General features: G+C 38.6%; 1 protein-coding gene across 4 annotated transcripts in view; it reads right to left on the minus strand.

Annotated features, from left to right (window-relative positions):
* ORC5 (origin recognition complex subunit 5) overlaps window positions 1-16,662 on the minus strand; it is a 147,389-nt gene extending 130,727 nt beyond the window's left edge. For 2 of the 4 annotated variants that reach the window (XM_086696881.1, XM_025929583.2), the window contains exons 1-4: window positions 16,476-16,661; window positions 12,727-12,819; window positions 11,410-11,610; window positions 1,627-1,701 (exon numbers count right to left, since the gene is read on the minus strand). In XM_086696881.1, coding sequence (XP_086553007.1) covers window positions 1,627-1,701; window positions 11,410-11,610; window positions 12,727-12,819; window positions 16,476-16,547 — 441 coding nt within the window. In that variant the 5' untranslated portion in view covers window positions 16,548-16,661. Of the gene's footprint in view, window positions 1-1,626; window positions 1,702-11,409; window positions 11,611-12,726; window positions 12,820-16,475 lie in introns of all 4 variants that reach the window. The other 2 variants (XM_086696882.1, XM_086696883.1) reach the window with 1 other exon arrangement.
* Between the last annotated feature and the right edge of the window lie 1,345 nt (window positions 16,663-18,007).

Raw genomic sequence — 18,007 nt, forward strand, 5'->3', positions numbered from 1 at the left:
GGGAAGGCCTAACTCCGATGAAGGGACGCACCATGACCATGACTGGGCATGAGGGGGAAACTGAGATAAGCTACGGTTTAAGAGCAAGAGGACAGCAAGAATATAGTTGGAAGCCAGACAGGGAACCCCAGGACAACAGGGACAGTGGGTAAGGTCATACAAATAATCCACAAGCAACACAACAAAACAATAAAAAGAAGTGAAGGAGGAGGCATCTACTCAAAGAAGATGAGTTACTGATCTCAGTAGTAAAATGCCAAGAATTAATCAAACTAGCAAAAGCTAGACTGTGGCAAGAAATTTCCAGGATAGGTTACCAAGAGCTACACTTAACTCTCCTCCTGTCCTCTAACATCTCACCCCTGCTATTACTATTACTAAAAGTGAATTTTAGGGGTGCCTGGGTGGCTCAGTCGGTTAAGCAACCAACTTCAGCTCAGGTCATGATCTCATGGTTTGTGAATTCAAGCCCCACATCAGGCTCTCTGTTGTCAGCACAGAGCCCGCTTGGGATCCTCTGCCTCCCTATTCTGCCTCTCCCCTGCTTACACTCTCTCTCTCTCTCAAATATAAACACTACAAAAAAATAAATAAAAATAAAAGTGAATTTTAGGAATCGACCTTAGGCACACAATGATTTCAATGGCACTTGGAAAGCCTCTCTGAACTTCTGACAGTTTCTCAAATTTCAGTAATGTGTTCAGTAAATGTTCAACTTTTCAAAGTTGGAAATGGTGTAAACATGGTCTCTCCAAATATTAACTTTCATTATAATGTTACTTAATACTTAAATACAGACATAAAACTGGTAGGTATAAACTATTTATGCTCAAAGCACTTACAGGATTATAAAACAAAAATAAATTTGTAAGTTAAATACAAAACTACAAAATCAATAAAATTTAAATTAACAGTGATTGAATATGATTAATAATAGTATTTTGATCAAACTAAATCTTACTCTCATAATTCTGGTACAAATGGGAAACAGCCACAGTTGAGTTTAGTATTCCTATACCAACTGATGCTGGTGAACAATGAATTCTCTCTCCAATTTTCTTTATTCAAACTACTGTAAAATCCTGGTTTTACCATATTATTATTATGTTTTGACCTGACACATATGCATATTAAGCCCATCCCTATTCTTTTTTTGTCAGCTCATAACAATTAGAGTAGTATTAATACTATTCAGTACCAACACAATTATAAATTCAAACACAAAGCTGGTTCTGACACTGGCCAAGAGAGAGAACTCCAGATGACCCAAAACAGACCTACCTCCAGATTACTGATTCTCTAGATTACTGAAAATTTTTAAATTCTTACAGAAAGTTTAAAGTATAGGCTCCCACCATCTACTCCAGCAAACACCTAAAACCTTATAAAAGACTAGGATTAGTCACTTCACAATTAGAAATGAAAAGCTAAAATAAAGAATAAATGTTACCAAGTCAAAAAGTGCTTTTACTTTGGAAAAATGTTCAACAACACTCACAGTAAAGAAACACAAGTTAAAATTATGTTAAGATTCATTTCTCACCTGTCAGATTGGCAAAAGGAAAATATTTGACAAGACAATCAACTGATTAGGTCATAGGGTGAAAAGACCCATGCATTACTTACCAATTCTTGTAACCTAAGAAACCCAGGCAAAAGATTTGCTTCCATATCTCTTAGATATTCTGCTTTGTCTAGAACCTTATAAAAAAAAATGCAGTGTCAAAATCGATTTACAAAGCCCTCTATAAAACATTTATATAATATACTGCACAATTCACAATTTTCTATGTTAAAAAGAAAAATTATAACCTATGAATTAATTTTCAACTGGTATTTACATTTGTAGAAGACATTTCAAATTAGCAAATTAAAAAAGACTACTTACATCGTATTTTAACCCAAGTTTCTAAATAGAAAATGAATCACAGCCACATTAAAAGTTTCTTTTATAGGTATATTACCAATGCTCTAAGGATATCTCACTAGGTGTACAAGACATAGAACTGGAAGCATTTTTTATTCCATTTGATAAAAGTTAAATTTTTGTTCAGTTATGATAATACTATTGGGATTATATGATTTTAAAAGGTACTTATCTTCCAGAGACACACAGTATACATATTATATGTAGCTCTAGCACATATTCATGGGTGATATATGATATATAGAGATAGAATGTTTATATTCATTTATGGATAACATAATATGATGCAGGAAACAATGATGGGATAAAGACACAAGTGTGACCACATGTTAATAATAACTGAAGCTGGGTGATGGGTTCACTAGAATATATTACACTATTCTCTATATATGTTTGAAATTTTGATAAAACATGTTAAAAAAAAAAACTTACTTCAAGAAGTCATCCATTAGTCCATAAAAAAAAAATCAAGGTCTTCAAAGCATTGTCTAAAATATTTAACCTATTTAATCCAACCTTTGTTTTTACTTTTTGTTATGTTTTACTTTTTGTTTTTTCTATCCACCTCCACTCTTCTCTTCTACCATCTTGCTGGATTATGTTAAAGCAAACCTCAGACATACTATTCCATCCGTAAATATATCATATGTAGATCTAAGAGGTGAAGACTTTTTTAAAAAAAACATAACCTCAGTATCATTATCATGCCTAAAAAATTAACAATATTCTGTAACATCATGTAATAACCAGTATTCAAATTTCCCGATTTGTCCCACAAATGCCTCCTTAGAGTTCACGTATTTGATTCAGGATCCAAAAAGGTTCATATATTGAATATTCTCATATTTGGTTTGTCTTCTGGTCAATTTTAAATTATAACATTTCCCCTGACCCTTCCTTTTTTTGCTGTTATATATTCATTGAAGTAAACAGGTCATCTGTTGGGTAGAATTTTCCATATTCTGAATTGGCTGACTGCATCTCTGTAGTGTCATTTAACATGTTCCTATATCTCCTATATTTCCTGTACAATAGTCAATAAATCTAGGGGTCTGATAAGATTCAGGTTCAACTTTCGGGCAAGAATACTTCACAAATAGTGCTCTATATTTCTTATTGAATCACATCAGCAGGTACACAACACGTGACTATCTCTCTTGTGATGTTAAGATTGATTGACAGTTTCAGGTATTGTCAGCCTGATCCATCCATTATAAAGTTCCCTAGCAGCCTTTCACCAAATGATTTCAACTGATGATCACTGCCTATATCTAGAACTTTGTTAGGGACTGCAACACTCTAATTTTCTAGGATTCTTTCTTCATTTATTGGAGGACATTTTTCTAGAAAGAACTTCTCATCTGTTAGTTACTCAGAAATAAAGTTCACACAGGACATAAGGGATAAATGCTTCTTTCCTTTAATCTACCAACTTTCAAAATAAGTTTGTGCCTCTGTGGTTGCTGTAACACATCATCACACAAATGTGGTGGCTTGAAACAGACTAAATATTTATTCTCTCACAGTTCTGGAAGCCATGTCTGAAATCAGTTTCGTGGGGCCAAAATCAAGGTGTCTGCAGGGCTACACTCCCTCCAACAGCTCTAAGGTAGAATACATTCTTTGCCCCCTCAGCTTCTGGTGGCTGCCAGTATTCTTTGGCTTGTGGCTGCATCACTACATAATCCAAGGCCAGCACCTTCCAGTTTCTCACTTATTCTGTTTGCCTCTGCTTCCATTACCTGGCCGCCTCTTTTATGTGTGGTTTAGTCAAACCTCTCTTTGCCTCTCTCCTACACAAACATTTGTGATTGCATTTTGGGCTCGCCCAGATAAACCTGGTAAATCTCCCCATCTCTAGATCCTTAAGTTAATCACATTTCCAAAGGCCTTTTTTCCAAGGGGCCATTTACAGGTTCCCGGGACTAGGACCTGATATCCTCAGGGGCCATTATTTAGCCTACTGCAGTGCCCTAGTAAATGAAATTCTCATGGTAACCAATGAGCTGAGGTTTTGTGATTTTTATATACTTGTTTAGTATCATTATGAATTCATGGATTTTAAAACATCTATTGTGCTTCCATCTACTGAACTGACTGTTCTTTTTGATGGCCAAACCATACCATGTTTGGCCAGTGGAAGCCTCTTCAAACTAGTTTCTAGATCCTTTTTGTCTCCCCAGCTTTGAAATATAACTGACATATAACACTGCATAAGTTTAAGGTACACAACGTGTTGATATGATACACTTAATACTGCAAAATGATTCCCACCATAACTTTGGCTGACACCTCCATCACCTCACATAATTATCATTTCTTTTTCATGGCAAGAACATTTAAGGTCCACTCTCTTAGCAACATTCAAGTATATATAACACAGTATAGCATTAACTATAATCACCATGTTATACATTAGATTCCCTAGAACTTACTCACCTTATAACTAGAAGCATGTACTCTTTGACCAACATCTCTCCATTTCCCTTATCCCACAGTCCCTAGTAACCAACCATTTTACTTTGTTCCTGAGTTTGGCTTTTTAGATTCCACATAGAATTGTCTCTGCCAGACTTAGTTCACTTAGCATAATGCCCTCAAGGTCCATCCATGTTGTCACAAAAGGCAGGATTTCCTTCTTTCTCATGGCTGAACAATATTCCATTGTATGTATGTATATGTATATGTGTGTGTGTGTATATATATGTATGTGTATGTATGCATATACATATATATATGCATGTATACACACACACACACACACACACACACACACACACAATCTTCTTTATTCATTCATCCACTGATGGACACTTAGGTTGTTTCTATGATTTGGCTATTGTGAATAAAACTGCAATCAACATGGGAGTGCAGATATCTCTTTGACACCCTGATTTCATCTCCTTCATATATACACTCAGAAGTTAGGTTGTGGAATCATATGGCAGTTCTATTCTTAATGTTTTAAGGAACCTCCACACTGTTTTTTCCATAGTGGCTGTACCAATTAACCTTCCCCTAAGAACAGTGCACAAGGATTCCCTTTTCTCCACATCCTCACCAATACTTATCTCTTGTCTTTTGGATAATAGGCATCCAATAGGTGTGAGGTGATATCTCATGGTTTTGATTTGCACTTCCCTGATGATTAGTGATGTTGAGCACCTTTTCATGTACTTGTTGACCATCTGTATGTCTTCTCTGGAAAAATGTCTATTCAGGTCCTCTGCCCATTTTCTAACCAGATTTGTTTTGTTTGTTTTTGCTATGGAGTGTACGAGTTCTTTATATATTTTGGATATTAATCCCTTGTTTAGTAGATGACTGCAAGCATTTTCTCCTATTCTGTAGAATGCCTTTTCATTTTAGTGATTATTTCTTTTGCTATGCATAAGCTTTTTTAGTTCAGTGTAGTCCTACTTATTCTCACTTTGTTGCTTGCTCTCTTGGTATCATATTTTAAAAGCTGTTGCCAAGACCACTGCCAATGAACATTTCCTCTAGGTTTGTTGTGTTTTTTTTCCCCTAGGAGTTTTATGGTTTCAGTTTTTACACTTAAGTCTCTAATTCATTTCAAGTTAACTTTTGTGAATGGTGTAAGACAGGGGTCTAACTTCACTCTTCTGCATGTGGCTACCCAGTTTTCCCATTGCCATTTATTGAAGACACTAGCCTTTCCTCACTGAGCATTCTTGGCTCTCTTGCCAAATATTAGTTGACCGTATGTATATGGGAAGGCTTATTTCTGTGCTCTCAATTCTGTTCTGTTGGTCTGTTTTTATGCTAGTACCATACTGTTTTACTATAGCTTTATGGTATAGTTTGAAATTAAGAAGTATAATGCCTCAAGTTTTTTCTTCTTTCTCCGCACAGCTTTGGCTATTCCATCTTTTGTGATTCCACACGAATATTAAGATTGTTTTTTCTATCTCTGAGAAAAATGTCATTTGAATTTTGACAAGGATTGCACTGAATCTATAGATGGCTTTGGGTACTATGAACATTTTAACAATATTAACTCTTTCAATATGTGACCTTCTGTGTCTTTTTGAAATGACCCTAGTTATAATGACAGTTACCTAGCTTTCTATTATGGCAAAATGTTGTAGGTTTATCTCATGCGTTTTCTTCTCAGAACTGAAGTAAAGAAAGCTGGCGTCTTTTTTTAAAAAACATTTACACTTTATTAACAAATCCTACTAGAAATTATGATAATTTAAAATAGGAATAAAATTAAAATGCAAAGAATATAATATTATTTTCCTAAGTAGTCCAAATTGTTTTGTAACTGTTTTATTAATTAACAGACACCTTGAAACAATCTATGTGAGTAATCAACTTAAGATATTTCATTTCTAATTAGACAAAATAAAGCTAAAATTATTTACTGCTAAAAAGCTATAAATTAGTTTCTCTACTATGCAATTATGTAATTTCCCCATCAATCTCCATTTAAATAACTCTCTAATCCAGGACACAGATTAATACAAATAACTGGTCTGTTTTTATGCCCATTTTAATGCAAAACACAAAGCTGAAGAAGTAAATTAATAGTTCATTCTTCTAATTTAATTTAGTTAACCCACTATAATGATTTTATGATATTCTAATAAACGATCCTTCTTCAAAAGCAGTTAACAGATAACTAATATTCAGAGAGATAAAAAATTTTAATTCAGATCCAAACATTTATCTTAATAATTTACACAAAAGCATTCTAAAAGACGCTTGATTTGCAAGTTGGTTTACTGACTAGAAAATACTCTCCCACCTTTCTTTATTCTAAGTATTGAAACGTACCAATTCATATATTAGAAGGTTGAACAGTCTACAGATGTACTCCTAAAAATTTTCCACACTAGGGACGCCTGGGTGGCTCAGTGGGTTGAGCATCCGACTTTGGCTCAAGTCATGGTCTCACAGCTTGTGAGTTCAAGCCCCGTGTCGGGTTCTGTGCTGACAGCTCAGAGCCTGGAGCCTGCTTCGGATTCTGTGTCTCCCTCTCTCTCTGCCCCTAACCCACTCACATTCTGTCTCTGTCTCTCTCAAAAATAAATAAACATTAAAAAAAAAAGTTCCACGCTAAACACCTGGAAACTTTTTCACACTTCATGTTTAGTCAATTAACAAGTACTTACTGAATACCTACTTTTATCCACTGCATCTGAAAAAATGAGTGGGGCCCTACTTATTCATCAAGGCTGTTCCTAGAATTTTTTGTTGTTGTTGTTTTATTTAAGTAATCCCTACACCCAACATGGGACTCAAACTCACAATCCTGAGATTAACAGTGTGCATGCTCTTCCAACTGAGCCAGCCAACTGCCCCTGTTTCTACAGTATTGATGTTTTTCCTCCTATCCTAACCTCCTACCTAAAGACATTCAGCTTTGCAACTCTCTTTGTTGTCATCCACATATACTGAGGTCATTCCCTTTCATTCTTTAAATATTACAGTTTCTTACTAACACTTCTCTAATATAACTCCTATACTTTTTGGATATTTCAAAACCCACATTAATGACCCCCTTCTGATATGGACTCTTAATTCCTTAAATTCCTCTCCACCAGTGATCTTGTCTCCTACCTTATCTTACTGAAAGACGAACTTATTTCTTAGAACATTGGTTTCTGAGGTATGTATGACCTGTGGCCCCCTGGGTGTGGGAAGGGTGGTCCCTGATACCCTTTCAAAAGGTTGGCAACGTCAAAACTATTTTCATAATAGTACTGAAATATTATTTGCCTTTTTCACCATGTTGATATTTGCACTGATGGTGCAAGTAATGGTGGGTTAAACTAGAGTTGCTTTAGCATCAATCAACTTAATGGTGTGAAACTATACTAGCAGTAGCTGTATTCTTCACTTATTCACTTGCATTTTAAAAGAAATTATATTTCCGCCTCTGAGAAGATGAAGTATATACTTTTCCCTATTTCTCCTGCTAAGTAAAACTAAGAATCTTGAATACTGTACATAAAACGAACAGTGTTATGAAAGGCAGAGAGAAGGCAGGCCAGCTAGGATGGAGGAATGACAACTCATCTTAGAGAGTATATTGCCTGAGCTGTCTTTTTGCCACACATAGCCCATATGTAGAGCTGAAGAAGCCAGCAACACAGAAAGGCTAATGAAAATATGCCAAAAAAGCCCCACCAAAACCCTGGTTTCCCTAGTCAAAGGACCAGGAAAGACAGAGGCTAGCAAGACTTCCAGAACACTGCAACTTCCTCAAGTTTTCTTTATACATCACTGATTTCTTCTCTGTCCTCATTTGTTTTTCCTTATCTCCTCATCACATAACCAATGGGTTGCCCCAAGACTCAGGCACTTGACTCGCCTCTTTTCTACTCACTCACCCTCTTGGTGAGCTAATAGCCCCTCAGCTTTAAACACTACTACCTCTAAGGGCGTCTCAGTGATCTCAGTCAGTTAAGCATCCAACTCTTTTTTTTTTTTTAAATTTTTTTTTTTTTTTAACGTTTATTTTATTTTTGGGACAGAGAGAGACAGAGCATGAACGGGGGAGGGGCAGAGAGAGAGGGAGACACAGAATCGGAAACAGGCTCCAGGCTCTGAGCCATCAGCCCAGAGCCCGACGCGGGGCTCGAACTCACGGACCGCGAGATCGTGACCTGGCTGAAGTCGGACGCTTAACCGACTGCGCCACCCAGGCGCCCCTAGCATCCAACTCTTAATTTGGCTCAGGTCATGTTCTCATGGTTCATGGGTTTCAGCCCCACATTGGGCTATATGCTGAAACTGCAGAGCCTGCTTGGGATTTTCCGTCTCTCTCTCTGACCCTCCCCTGCTCTCTCTTTCTCTCAAAAAAATTAAAAAAAAATTTTTTATTAAAAAAAAAAAAAAGGACTACTACCTCTATTCTCATAACTCCAAAATTGTAGTTCCAAAATGGACCTCTCTTGACCCAAGACTCCAGTGTCCAAGTGCCAACTGAACATCTGTACTTGATTTAACATGCCCAAAACCAAACTCCTGATCACTCCTTCCCTGCCCAACAAGATCCCACTAAGATAATGACAACTCCATCCTTTCAAGTACACAAAAACTTCTGAGTCATCATTAACTTTGTTCTTTCTCTCCTCCTCTGTATTCAATCTATCAGAAAATTCTGTCAAAATATTCCAGACCACTTCTTACCACATCTACTGCTACCAGTCTGGTCTAACCCAACATGATGTTTGGCCTAGATTATCATAAATGCCTCAGAACCAGCTGTTATTAGTTTCCTACGGCTGCCATAAGAAAGCACCACCAGCAGGGTGACTTTAACAACAGAAATTTATTATCTCATGGTTACAGAAGCTAGAAGTCCAAGATCAAGGTGTTAGCATGACCATGCTTCCTCCAAAGGTAGTACTGGAGGAACTGTTCCTGATCTCTCTCCTGGTTTCTGGTAGTCCCTTGGCTTGCGGCAGGCAGCATAGCTCCTATCTTTATGCGGCATCCTCCCTATGTGCATGTCTTATCTCCAAATTTCCTCGTTTTATAAAGACACCAGTCATACTAAATTAGGGGCCCAAACTACTTAACTTCATCTTAATTAGAACTGCAATGACCCTATTTCCAAAAGGTCGTATTCTGAGGCACCAGGGGTGAGAACTTCACCATATGAATTTTGGGGGGAAAGAATTCAACCCATAATGCTGGTCTGCATGCTTCTATCCTTGTACTCTTCATTTGATCTCAACATTACCACTCTCCCCCTTACTTAAACTAGCCTAACCACAATGGCCTCCTCGATAGTCTCTGAATACACAAAGCATGTTCCAGGCTTTGTACTCATACGTTCATCTCTTTGCCTAGAATACTCTTTTTTCACGTATCTTCATGGCTTACTCCTCACTTCCTTCAGGTTTCAGCTCAGTTACCATCATCTCAGTGAGATCTTCTCTGTCTTCTCTGTTTAGAAAAATAACTACTCTCCCTCACCCAATTGATTCTCCTTTACTCTATTAACTTTTTATATCTGACACACTACTATTAACCTGCTTTTCATGTATCTTCCTCAACTATACTATAAACTGCAGGAAGGCAAGGGACTCTAATTTGTTCTGTGTTCTATCTCCAGTATCTAAAACAGTGCCTGGCACATAGGAAGTGCTCAGTAATTATTTGCTGAATAAATAAATGAGCGAAATGAAAATGTGGAAGGAACTATTTTATACATTTCGGGAGATGCGAGATGCAAGAATCTGTAAGATTTGGTCCCTTCAGGGAGTTTACAACTTGGCGGTTTTGATAAGGCATTATATTAAAAGTTAATTCCAATTCCAGAGGTAATCATTTTTTTAAAAAGGATTAAAGTATTATAAAAATCCACTGAGGGGCGCCTGGGTGGCGCAGTCGGTTAAGCGTCCGACTTCAGCCAGGTCACGATCTCGCGGTCCGTGAGTTCGAGCCCCGCGTCGGGCTCTGGGCTGATGGCTCAGAGCCTGGAACCTGTTTCCGATTCTGTGTCTCCCTCTCTCTCTGCCCCTCCCCCGTTCATGCTCTGTCTCTCTCTGTCCCAAAAATAAATAAACGTTGAAAAAAAAATTCTTTAAAAAAAAAAAAAATAAATAAAAAAATAAATAAAAAATAAAAATCCACTGAAACAGTACACATTTTCAGTTGTCTGCTAATCATTTTCACATTGATATAACAACTACGATTCAAACTTAGCCAACCAAAAATCAATTGATTCATCTTTCCCCACAAACCTACTCCGTACACAGTGGAAGAATTTGACCGTTGCTGTGTCTTCCATTTATTCCTTTCTGCATCTTCTGCCCCAAGTCTAGTCCGGGCCCAAATTTCCTCTAATTTAAACAGCTATAAAAGCCTAAAAATCATTCCTTTGGACTTGAGTCTGTCATCGCTCACCGCCTCCCATCTATTTAATATGACTTGCATTTTAAACATATTTGCTGCTCTAAAATCTCCACTACCTCCTCACTGACTAGTACATGAAATAGAGCACTTTAGTAGTTTTCAAGACACTCTATTTTCTGCCTCCCTTACCTTCCTAGCTTTTTTCTCCCTTCATACATTATCACCCACCAAAACCAGACTACTTGCATTCCCTGGCTTCCACTGCATTTGCATGCCTTTCCTTACATAATTCCTAACATCTGCAATTCCTTCTTTAGTTTCTTCCTATAATCCTCTAATTATCCTTTCAGGTCTATCTCAAATGCTATCACCTCATGAGGCTGGACCACATATGCCTTCATCAGTACTCTGTGTCTCATGGTTATCACTTACCACACTCACACATGATCAGATGTAGTATATGTCACAACTCCTCCATTACACTGAAGTTCCCTTTGGATAAAAAATACATCTAAAACATTTCTGTATCCCAAAAGCCCCTTGCACAGTGTGCTATACATAATGAGACTCAAAACAAATATACAGAAATTGACCCAATAAACAAACCAGTTTTCAAATAGATGATATAATGAAATTAAATTACTTACGATATATACAGTCTGATCCTTGAGACTTTCAGCTTTGGTTACTTGTTTAAATAAGCGAACAAAATCATTAAATGTTTCACAGGTTATGTGGGTAGAACATCGATTCTCTGAAGAACTAAGATGATTCAATTTGTTTAAAATTTGTTCTAAGAGCAGCCTCAAGGTAAAGCATTCAACACAATTCACAAAGACATGTGGGAGCTGAAAACAACAACAAAATGTAAACAGAACAGAAAACACACATATCCAGTAACAATGTTCTCCACTTGTCCTTCTGATCTACATCTCCCCGCCCGCCACCATTCCCCAACCTGCTCTGTGTCCCAGGAGGCTAGCCACTACAGACGATATCATTCACACTCTCATATTTTCTGGCTCCAGTTGGATTCAGCCAACGAGAAGAACCAGGGGCCTGAAGGAAGCGGTAATAGAAAATGAATATTCCCTTACCTCACACCCTGTCTCTCAGTGGCCCACAGTTCCACCATGGCTACATTCTTCTACCAAAGGCCACAGCTTCAGCCTGGCAGCCCCTCATCTAAAGCTACAGCTCTTACTGTGAGCTGGTAACAGCACCCTCCTATGGTCCGTTCAGGTCCAGGGAAGGCTAAAGCTCTCCGTGCTTTACCACCCCTTATTGATTCCCTTAACATTTCTTCAGCCTTTGTACAATAGTATCTTCATTAAACTCACTTCAATTATTTGAGTTTGCCATTTGTTTCCTACGAGGATTCAGAGCAAACTTGTACTTCCCTCTAAAGAATTCTTACCAAAAAAACCCGAAGTACGTGTTAAAACTCTTAGTAGGAATTTCACACTAATTTTAAGGTAATATTCTAATGATGAACAAACCTGGATCAAAAAGAATTTTAAGAGTTTGAAACCACAGTAATCCCCCATAAGGATTAAGCTAGCTCTTCATTTAAAGATCAAAATGGAGGTAATTCGAGAAGTAACAAGGAAACAAAGACTTGCTTACAAATATAGTCTGTTCTCAAAATGAAATCACAAAAGCAGTACTGATCATTCTGAGGAAGATAACTTTTGGCATCTGGCACAAATAATGGGACCTATAACTATTTTTAGTGACATTCCACAAATTTCAACCAAGAAGGAAGCCTTTCTTTCTCTTTCAGGGTAACAATGTAACTAAGGCTACTTTATACTTCTTATAAGGCCTCTTTTACCCTATTCCCTTGCAAACCAGAGTCCAAAATATCCCAAACAAAATTTAGTCTGAAATGCTCGGGTGGCTCAGTCAGTTGAGCACCCAACTCTTGATTTTGGCTCAGGTCATGATCCCAGGGTTATTCTTACCTCTAAAGTTTTCAACAAAGTTTGTGTTACATAGGTCTTTCCACTGGCAGTATGCCCATAAATAAAAATTGATGGAAAGCTGAAATGATGTCTCTAAGAGAGAAAAGACAAGTATCAGTCCATACATTAAAAAAACAGAAAATAAACAATTATCTACTCATGAGAAAGGTTTTCATGGTAAAGTAAAATATTCGATCCAAATTATTTCAACAATGACCATACACTGGATCTATGTTCACACTGTGAACTAACTTGAGTTCAATCCTAAGCACATTCTCTATTAAGCACTTTATCTATTAAGATTAAAATTTCTGGGGTGCCTCAGTCGGTTAAGTGTCTGACTCTTGATTTCAGCTGTGTTCATGATATCATGGTCATGAGATCAAGCCCTGCATCAAGCTCCATGCTGGGCATGGAGCCTGCTTGGGAATCTCTCTCCCCCTCTGTTCCTCCCCTGCTCATGTGCTCTCTCAGGGAAAAAAAAAAAAAAAAAAAAAAATTAAAATTTCTGAAAAACTATACTTGGCATATTTAGTATATACTACATATCTATATGCTATACATGCAGTATATATGTATTTATACTTTTTATTACTGTGCAGGTTCATATATAAGAACTCTTATATTTTCAAATTTACAGGAGATTTCAGAGATATTTCCAGGATAACTTTACCATACTCCATTTTTATCTTAACTCTTTAAAGAATATACTCCTGCAGTCTGCAACTTCACTGCACATTTTATAGCTTCGAAGATAAGTATATATGATCACAAAGTTGGAAGGAATTTTTTTTTTTAATTTTTTTTTTCAATTTTTTTTTTTCAAACGTTTATTTATTTTGGGGACAGAGAGAGACAGAGCATGAACGGGGGAGGGGCAGAGAGAGAGAGAGAGACACAGAACCGGAAACAGGCTCCAGGCTCCGAGCCATCAGCCCAGAGCCCGACGCGGGGCTCGAACTCACGGACCGCGAGATCGTGACCGGGCTGAAGTCGGACGCTTAACCGACTGCGCCACCCAGGCGCCCCATAAAGTTGGAAGCAATTTCAAGAGTCTCCTGTTCCTAGGAAAATTTACAGGATACTTTTAAATTATACATACTACATTTAATCAAATAAAACAATGATGAAATCTACATAGCATATTATTTCAAAATACATAGTCCCAAGATCTTCCTGCAATTTGTTACGAGTCAGGTGCCTAGTGAAAAGTAAAGATTGTCAAACGTCCTTCTATTGGTCTCATTAATACTACAAATATGTTTCATTCATTTATTAGACACCTACCAAATGCTGAAAAGTATAATAATGCATTGAAGAGTACAAATACCTGTTAAAAGACAATCTGCTTTGGAAGAGTTCATAGTCCAGTGGGACACAATCATTTTAAAAAATAATCACAAAAAAATTGGATGATGCAATTTCCACAAGAAAGTAGAGTCTCTATGATCATCATCATCACTGCATTAACAGTCACATTTATTACATACTAGCCACTAAGTTACACATTTCCTTTTGCAAGACAAATCAGGGACTCAGATTTACACAGGAAAAAACTTTTTTTTTTGTTTTTATTCTTTTTATTTTTTATTTTAATGTTTATTTATTTTTGAGAGAGAGAGAGGCAGAACGTGAGCAGGGGAGGGCAGAGAGGGAGAGAGAGGCACAATATCCGAAGCAGGCTCCAGGCTCTGAGCTGTTAACACAGAGCCCAATGCGGGGCATGAACTTACAGACCGTGAGATCATGACCTGAGCCGAAGTCAGAAGCTTAAGGGACTGAGTTACCCAGGCACCCCTTTTTTTTTTAAACTTTTTAAAAAAGTTTTAGTATTTATTTTGAGAGAGAAAGAGAGAACAAGCAGGGAAGGGACAGAGAGAGAAAGAGAGAGAGAGAGAGAACCCCCCCAAGCAGGCTCCACACTGTCAGCACAGAGCCGGACGCAGGGCTTGATCTCACGAACTGTGAGATCATGACCTGAGCCGAACTCAAGTCAGAAGCTTAACCGACTGAGCCACCCAGGCACCCTTCCCAGAAAAAACTTTCTAACTGCATATCTCCATGGTAAAAGCAGCCCCAAAATAGAATTAAGATGGATGTTTTAGTATACAAACCCTTTAAGTTTATACCTAACAATCTTGTGAATTAACTGGCTCAAAAATGCTATCCCAAGAATTAAATGCATGCTTGCTGAACATCTCTACTATCCAAATACCTATAAAGAGAACGTCAAGACATCGTTCAGGAAAATTTTTCCAAACTACACTAAAACACTCCTTTTCTAGAATCCTACCACATTGGTCTGCAGCCACTATTTGAGGCTTAGTAATATTCCACCTTTAAACATCTTTCAATTGTTACCTAGAATTATACTGAACTCTTGCACTGTTACTTAACCTTTCATGGTCATGCTTAAATCTTCTTAACCAACTGTAATAGGCCAGGATCTTGCACAGTGCCTCATATAGAGAAGAGGCTCAGTAAATACTTATTTGCTGAGCAAATAAAAAAAAATCTGCTTAGAAATATGAACCAGGGTTTTTTAGTTTAGTTTTGTTTTTTTCCAGTTTTTTGCATCTCGCACATGCACGGCACCTTGAAAAAAAGCCATTATTAATATTGTTAAATATGATTTGTAGTAAGCGCAAAGGTCAAAACCCTTTCTGTGACCAACACCAAACCCATACCAGTCATCTCTGTTGGCCAATATTCTCTTTGTAGAGGACTGCTTCTAGTTGTGGTGATCTGGGCTTACCACTTCCAAGGAAAGAATGCATAAAGCATAACCAAGAAAGTATTTCAGTGACGATATGGATAACTCTAACTGAAAGCATGATAACCAGAATACTAACTGAGGATGCAGTCATTGACCTCTTACTTCCCTAACTACTGTGCACCTTTAGAAGAACTTTTCCATACTTCACAGACTCAGACTGTCACCCAACATTCTTAGTTGGATACAAGGACTTAAGAAAGCAAACCAGAAGATGGCTGAGAGGGAGGGATGAGTCTAAGCCTAAACTCTCATTTCCTCCCCTCGCAGATAAGACCCAAGTCTGATTAACTTAACTCCATGCCTAATTAATGAAGCTGAAGCAAAAGGCTCACCAAAAGCCACCAGAAAACAAATAGATGAAATTGTGAACTGGTGAACATTACCTCCTAAAGATGGCACTTACTTACCCTCCTCTCACAAGCATCACCTGAACTGCTGGTCAAAAATTCTAGACAGAGATCTCAAGGCTTTGCAATTCTGGAAAAGTTACTAAAGTCTTAAACCTGAAGACTGCCTTGGCCCTCACGAGTCTTGCAAACCACCACCTATATCCAGGCTTCATTTACCTCAATGAAACGGGCCAACTTACATTTGGAAAAAAAACAAAACAAAACAAAAAAACACTGCAAACACACCTGTTGTATAAAGTCTTGTTCAGCTGGGGTAAGATACTAAGCAACTTCCAGTAGCTACTTTGAGGTAACCATCTCAAAAGCGTGGCGTGTGTAAACGAACACGTCCTGGGCCAACGTCCTGTGGTGCTGCCTGTGCCGTTTTCTTGTAAAGGTACTAATAAGTTACTTTGGGTGTAGGAGTGGGGTAGACCTACAACAACCCCTGTTCTCAATGCAAAAATATGGAGTATTGCCCCACAATCCAAACACGAAACTAAAAAACAATTAGAACATGTCGCAAGGCCACGGAAACGTTTGCCTCCGGGATTTGGAAGAGAAAAGATAGTTTCACACAATACCTCTCCAAACAGGGACTGCAAGGTGGACACTTGGGACTCGCGACAAAGCACCGTGTTTTCCAAATGAGGCATTCCGGCGAGTACCACAGTGCAGCGCAGCACCCAGCCAGCTCCAGGTCCAGCTCCAGCACCCAAGCCGCAGCCTCACCTCCGCCCACAGCCCCGGCTCCCGCCGGAAACCAGACTTGCGAGGTTGTGGGCGGGGCCGGCGTGCCCGTGCGTCGACATGGCGGCAGCGCGCACGCGAAACGTCACCCCGCCCTCATCTTCCAAGGTCCGAGCGGCGGGGCTTTCTTTTTCCTCTTCGTTGTGAGGTTTTGCTTGCGCACTGTTGGTGTTTGGGCATCTCGTATGCAGGTGTTCGCCATCCAAAGGCCAGGAGAGCACATGGGGATGGATGAACCGAAAAACTCCTGGAAGGAGCTACGGGCACTGCGGGTTCCTAAGGACCCGCGACCCCGTAGCTTTGATTTTTTTGCCTGCAAAAACCTTGAGTCCCAGGAGCTCTCGTTCCTTAGGCGCCATCGAGGGAAAGAAGGCAGGCATGGAGCTGAGGCCCCTCTCCTTATAGGGGTATGAGGAAGGCGGACTGAGATAATCGCTAGTCTAAAGATGGCCTTTTTTCCCCTATGAGGGTGTCAAAATTAGAGGTCTCCAGTGCAAAGAAAGGGTGAAATGGGGTTGAACATACAACTTGGAATTACTAGTCTTCGTGCAAGCCTGAAACCATACCTGGCAATGCCTTTCCCTCCTGAAGGGAGGAAGTTCCAAGGTGTGTTGGTGAGGACGCCAGGAACAACAGTAATGCTACCTTTAGCATAAGGCTTTCACCTGTATTTATTCCAGGAACACCTACTGGAAACCAGATACAGGATGATTCTGGAAATGAAAGACAGAAGTAAACAAATGTGGAAGAAGAGAACTTAGGGTCCTAAAACCCCTAGGTTGGGGCCATTGACTCTTCTTAAGAACAGAGAGAGACCTTGGAAAAGTTGAACCATTGATTTTGAACTTCAACTTTCTTTTCATAAAATGGGGATACTAATAGCTGGGGTATTGCTAGGAGTAAAAGATTATATACTTAGGGGTACCTGGGTGGCTCAGTTGGTTAAGCCTCTGACTCTTGGTTTAGGCTTAGGTCATGATGGGGAGGGGGGTGGTTCATGAGTTGGGGCTGGCATAGGGCTCTCTGCTGTCAAGGCGGAAACCGCTTCAGATTCTCTGCCCGCCCCTCCGCTGTTCCTACGCGCTCTCTCTCAAAAATACTAGTGTTTTTTTTTTTTTTTAAAGGTTATATACTTCGTGTCTGGTATATAGAATTAATTGTGGACATCATGGTCAGAATCTTGTGGTGGCAAAAAGGATCTTTAGTTATTCTCTAGTTTTTAACTAAATGATTTGTTTACCAAACAAATATAGATGCTTTAGTCCCAAAATATTGGCTGATAAAATGTGCTTTCAGGTTATTTTTCAATCCCATTCTGAAGTCTAATATGCATTGTGATATACTGGCATCCCAGGCTAGTAAAATA

This window comes from Puma concolor, chromosome A2, assembly GCF_028749965.1.
Source record: "Puma concolor isolate L17-30 chromosome A2, mPumCon1.1.hap2, whole genome shotgun sequence".
Lineage (NCBI taxonomy): Eukaryota > Metazoa > Chordata > Mammalia > Carnivora > Felidae > Puma > Puma concolor.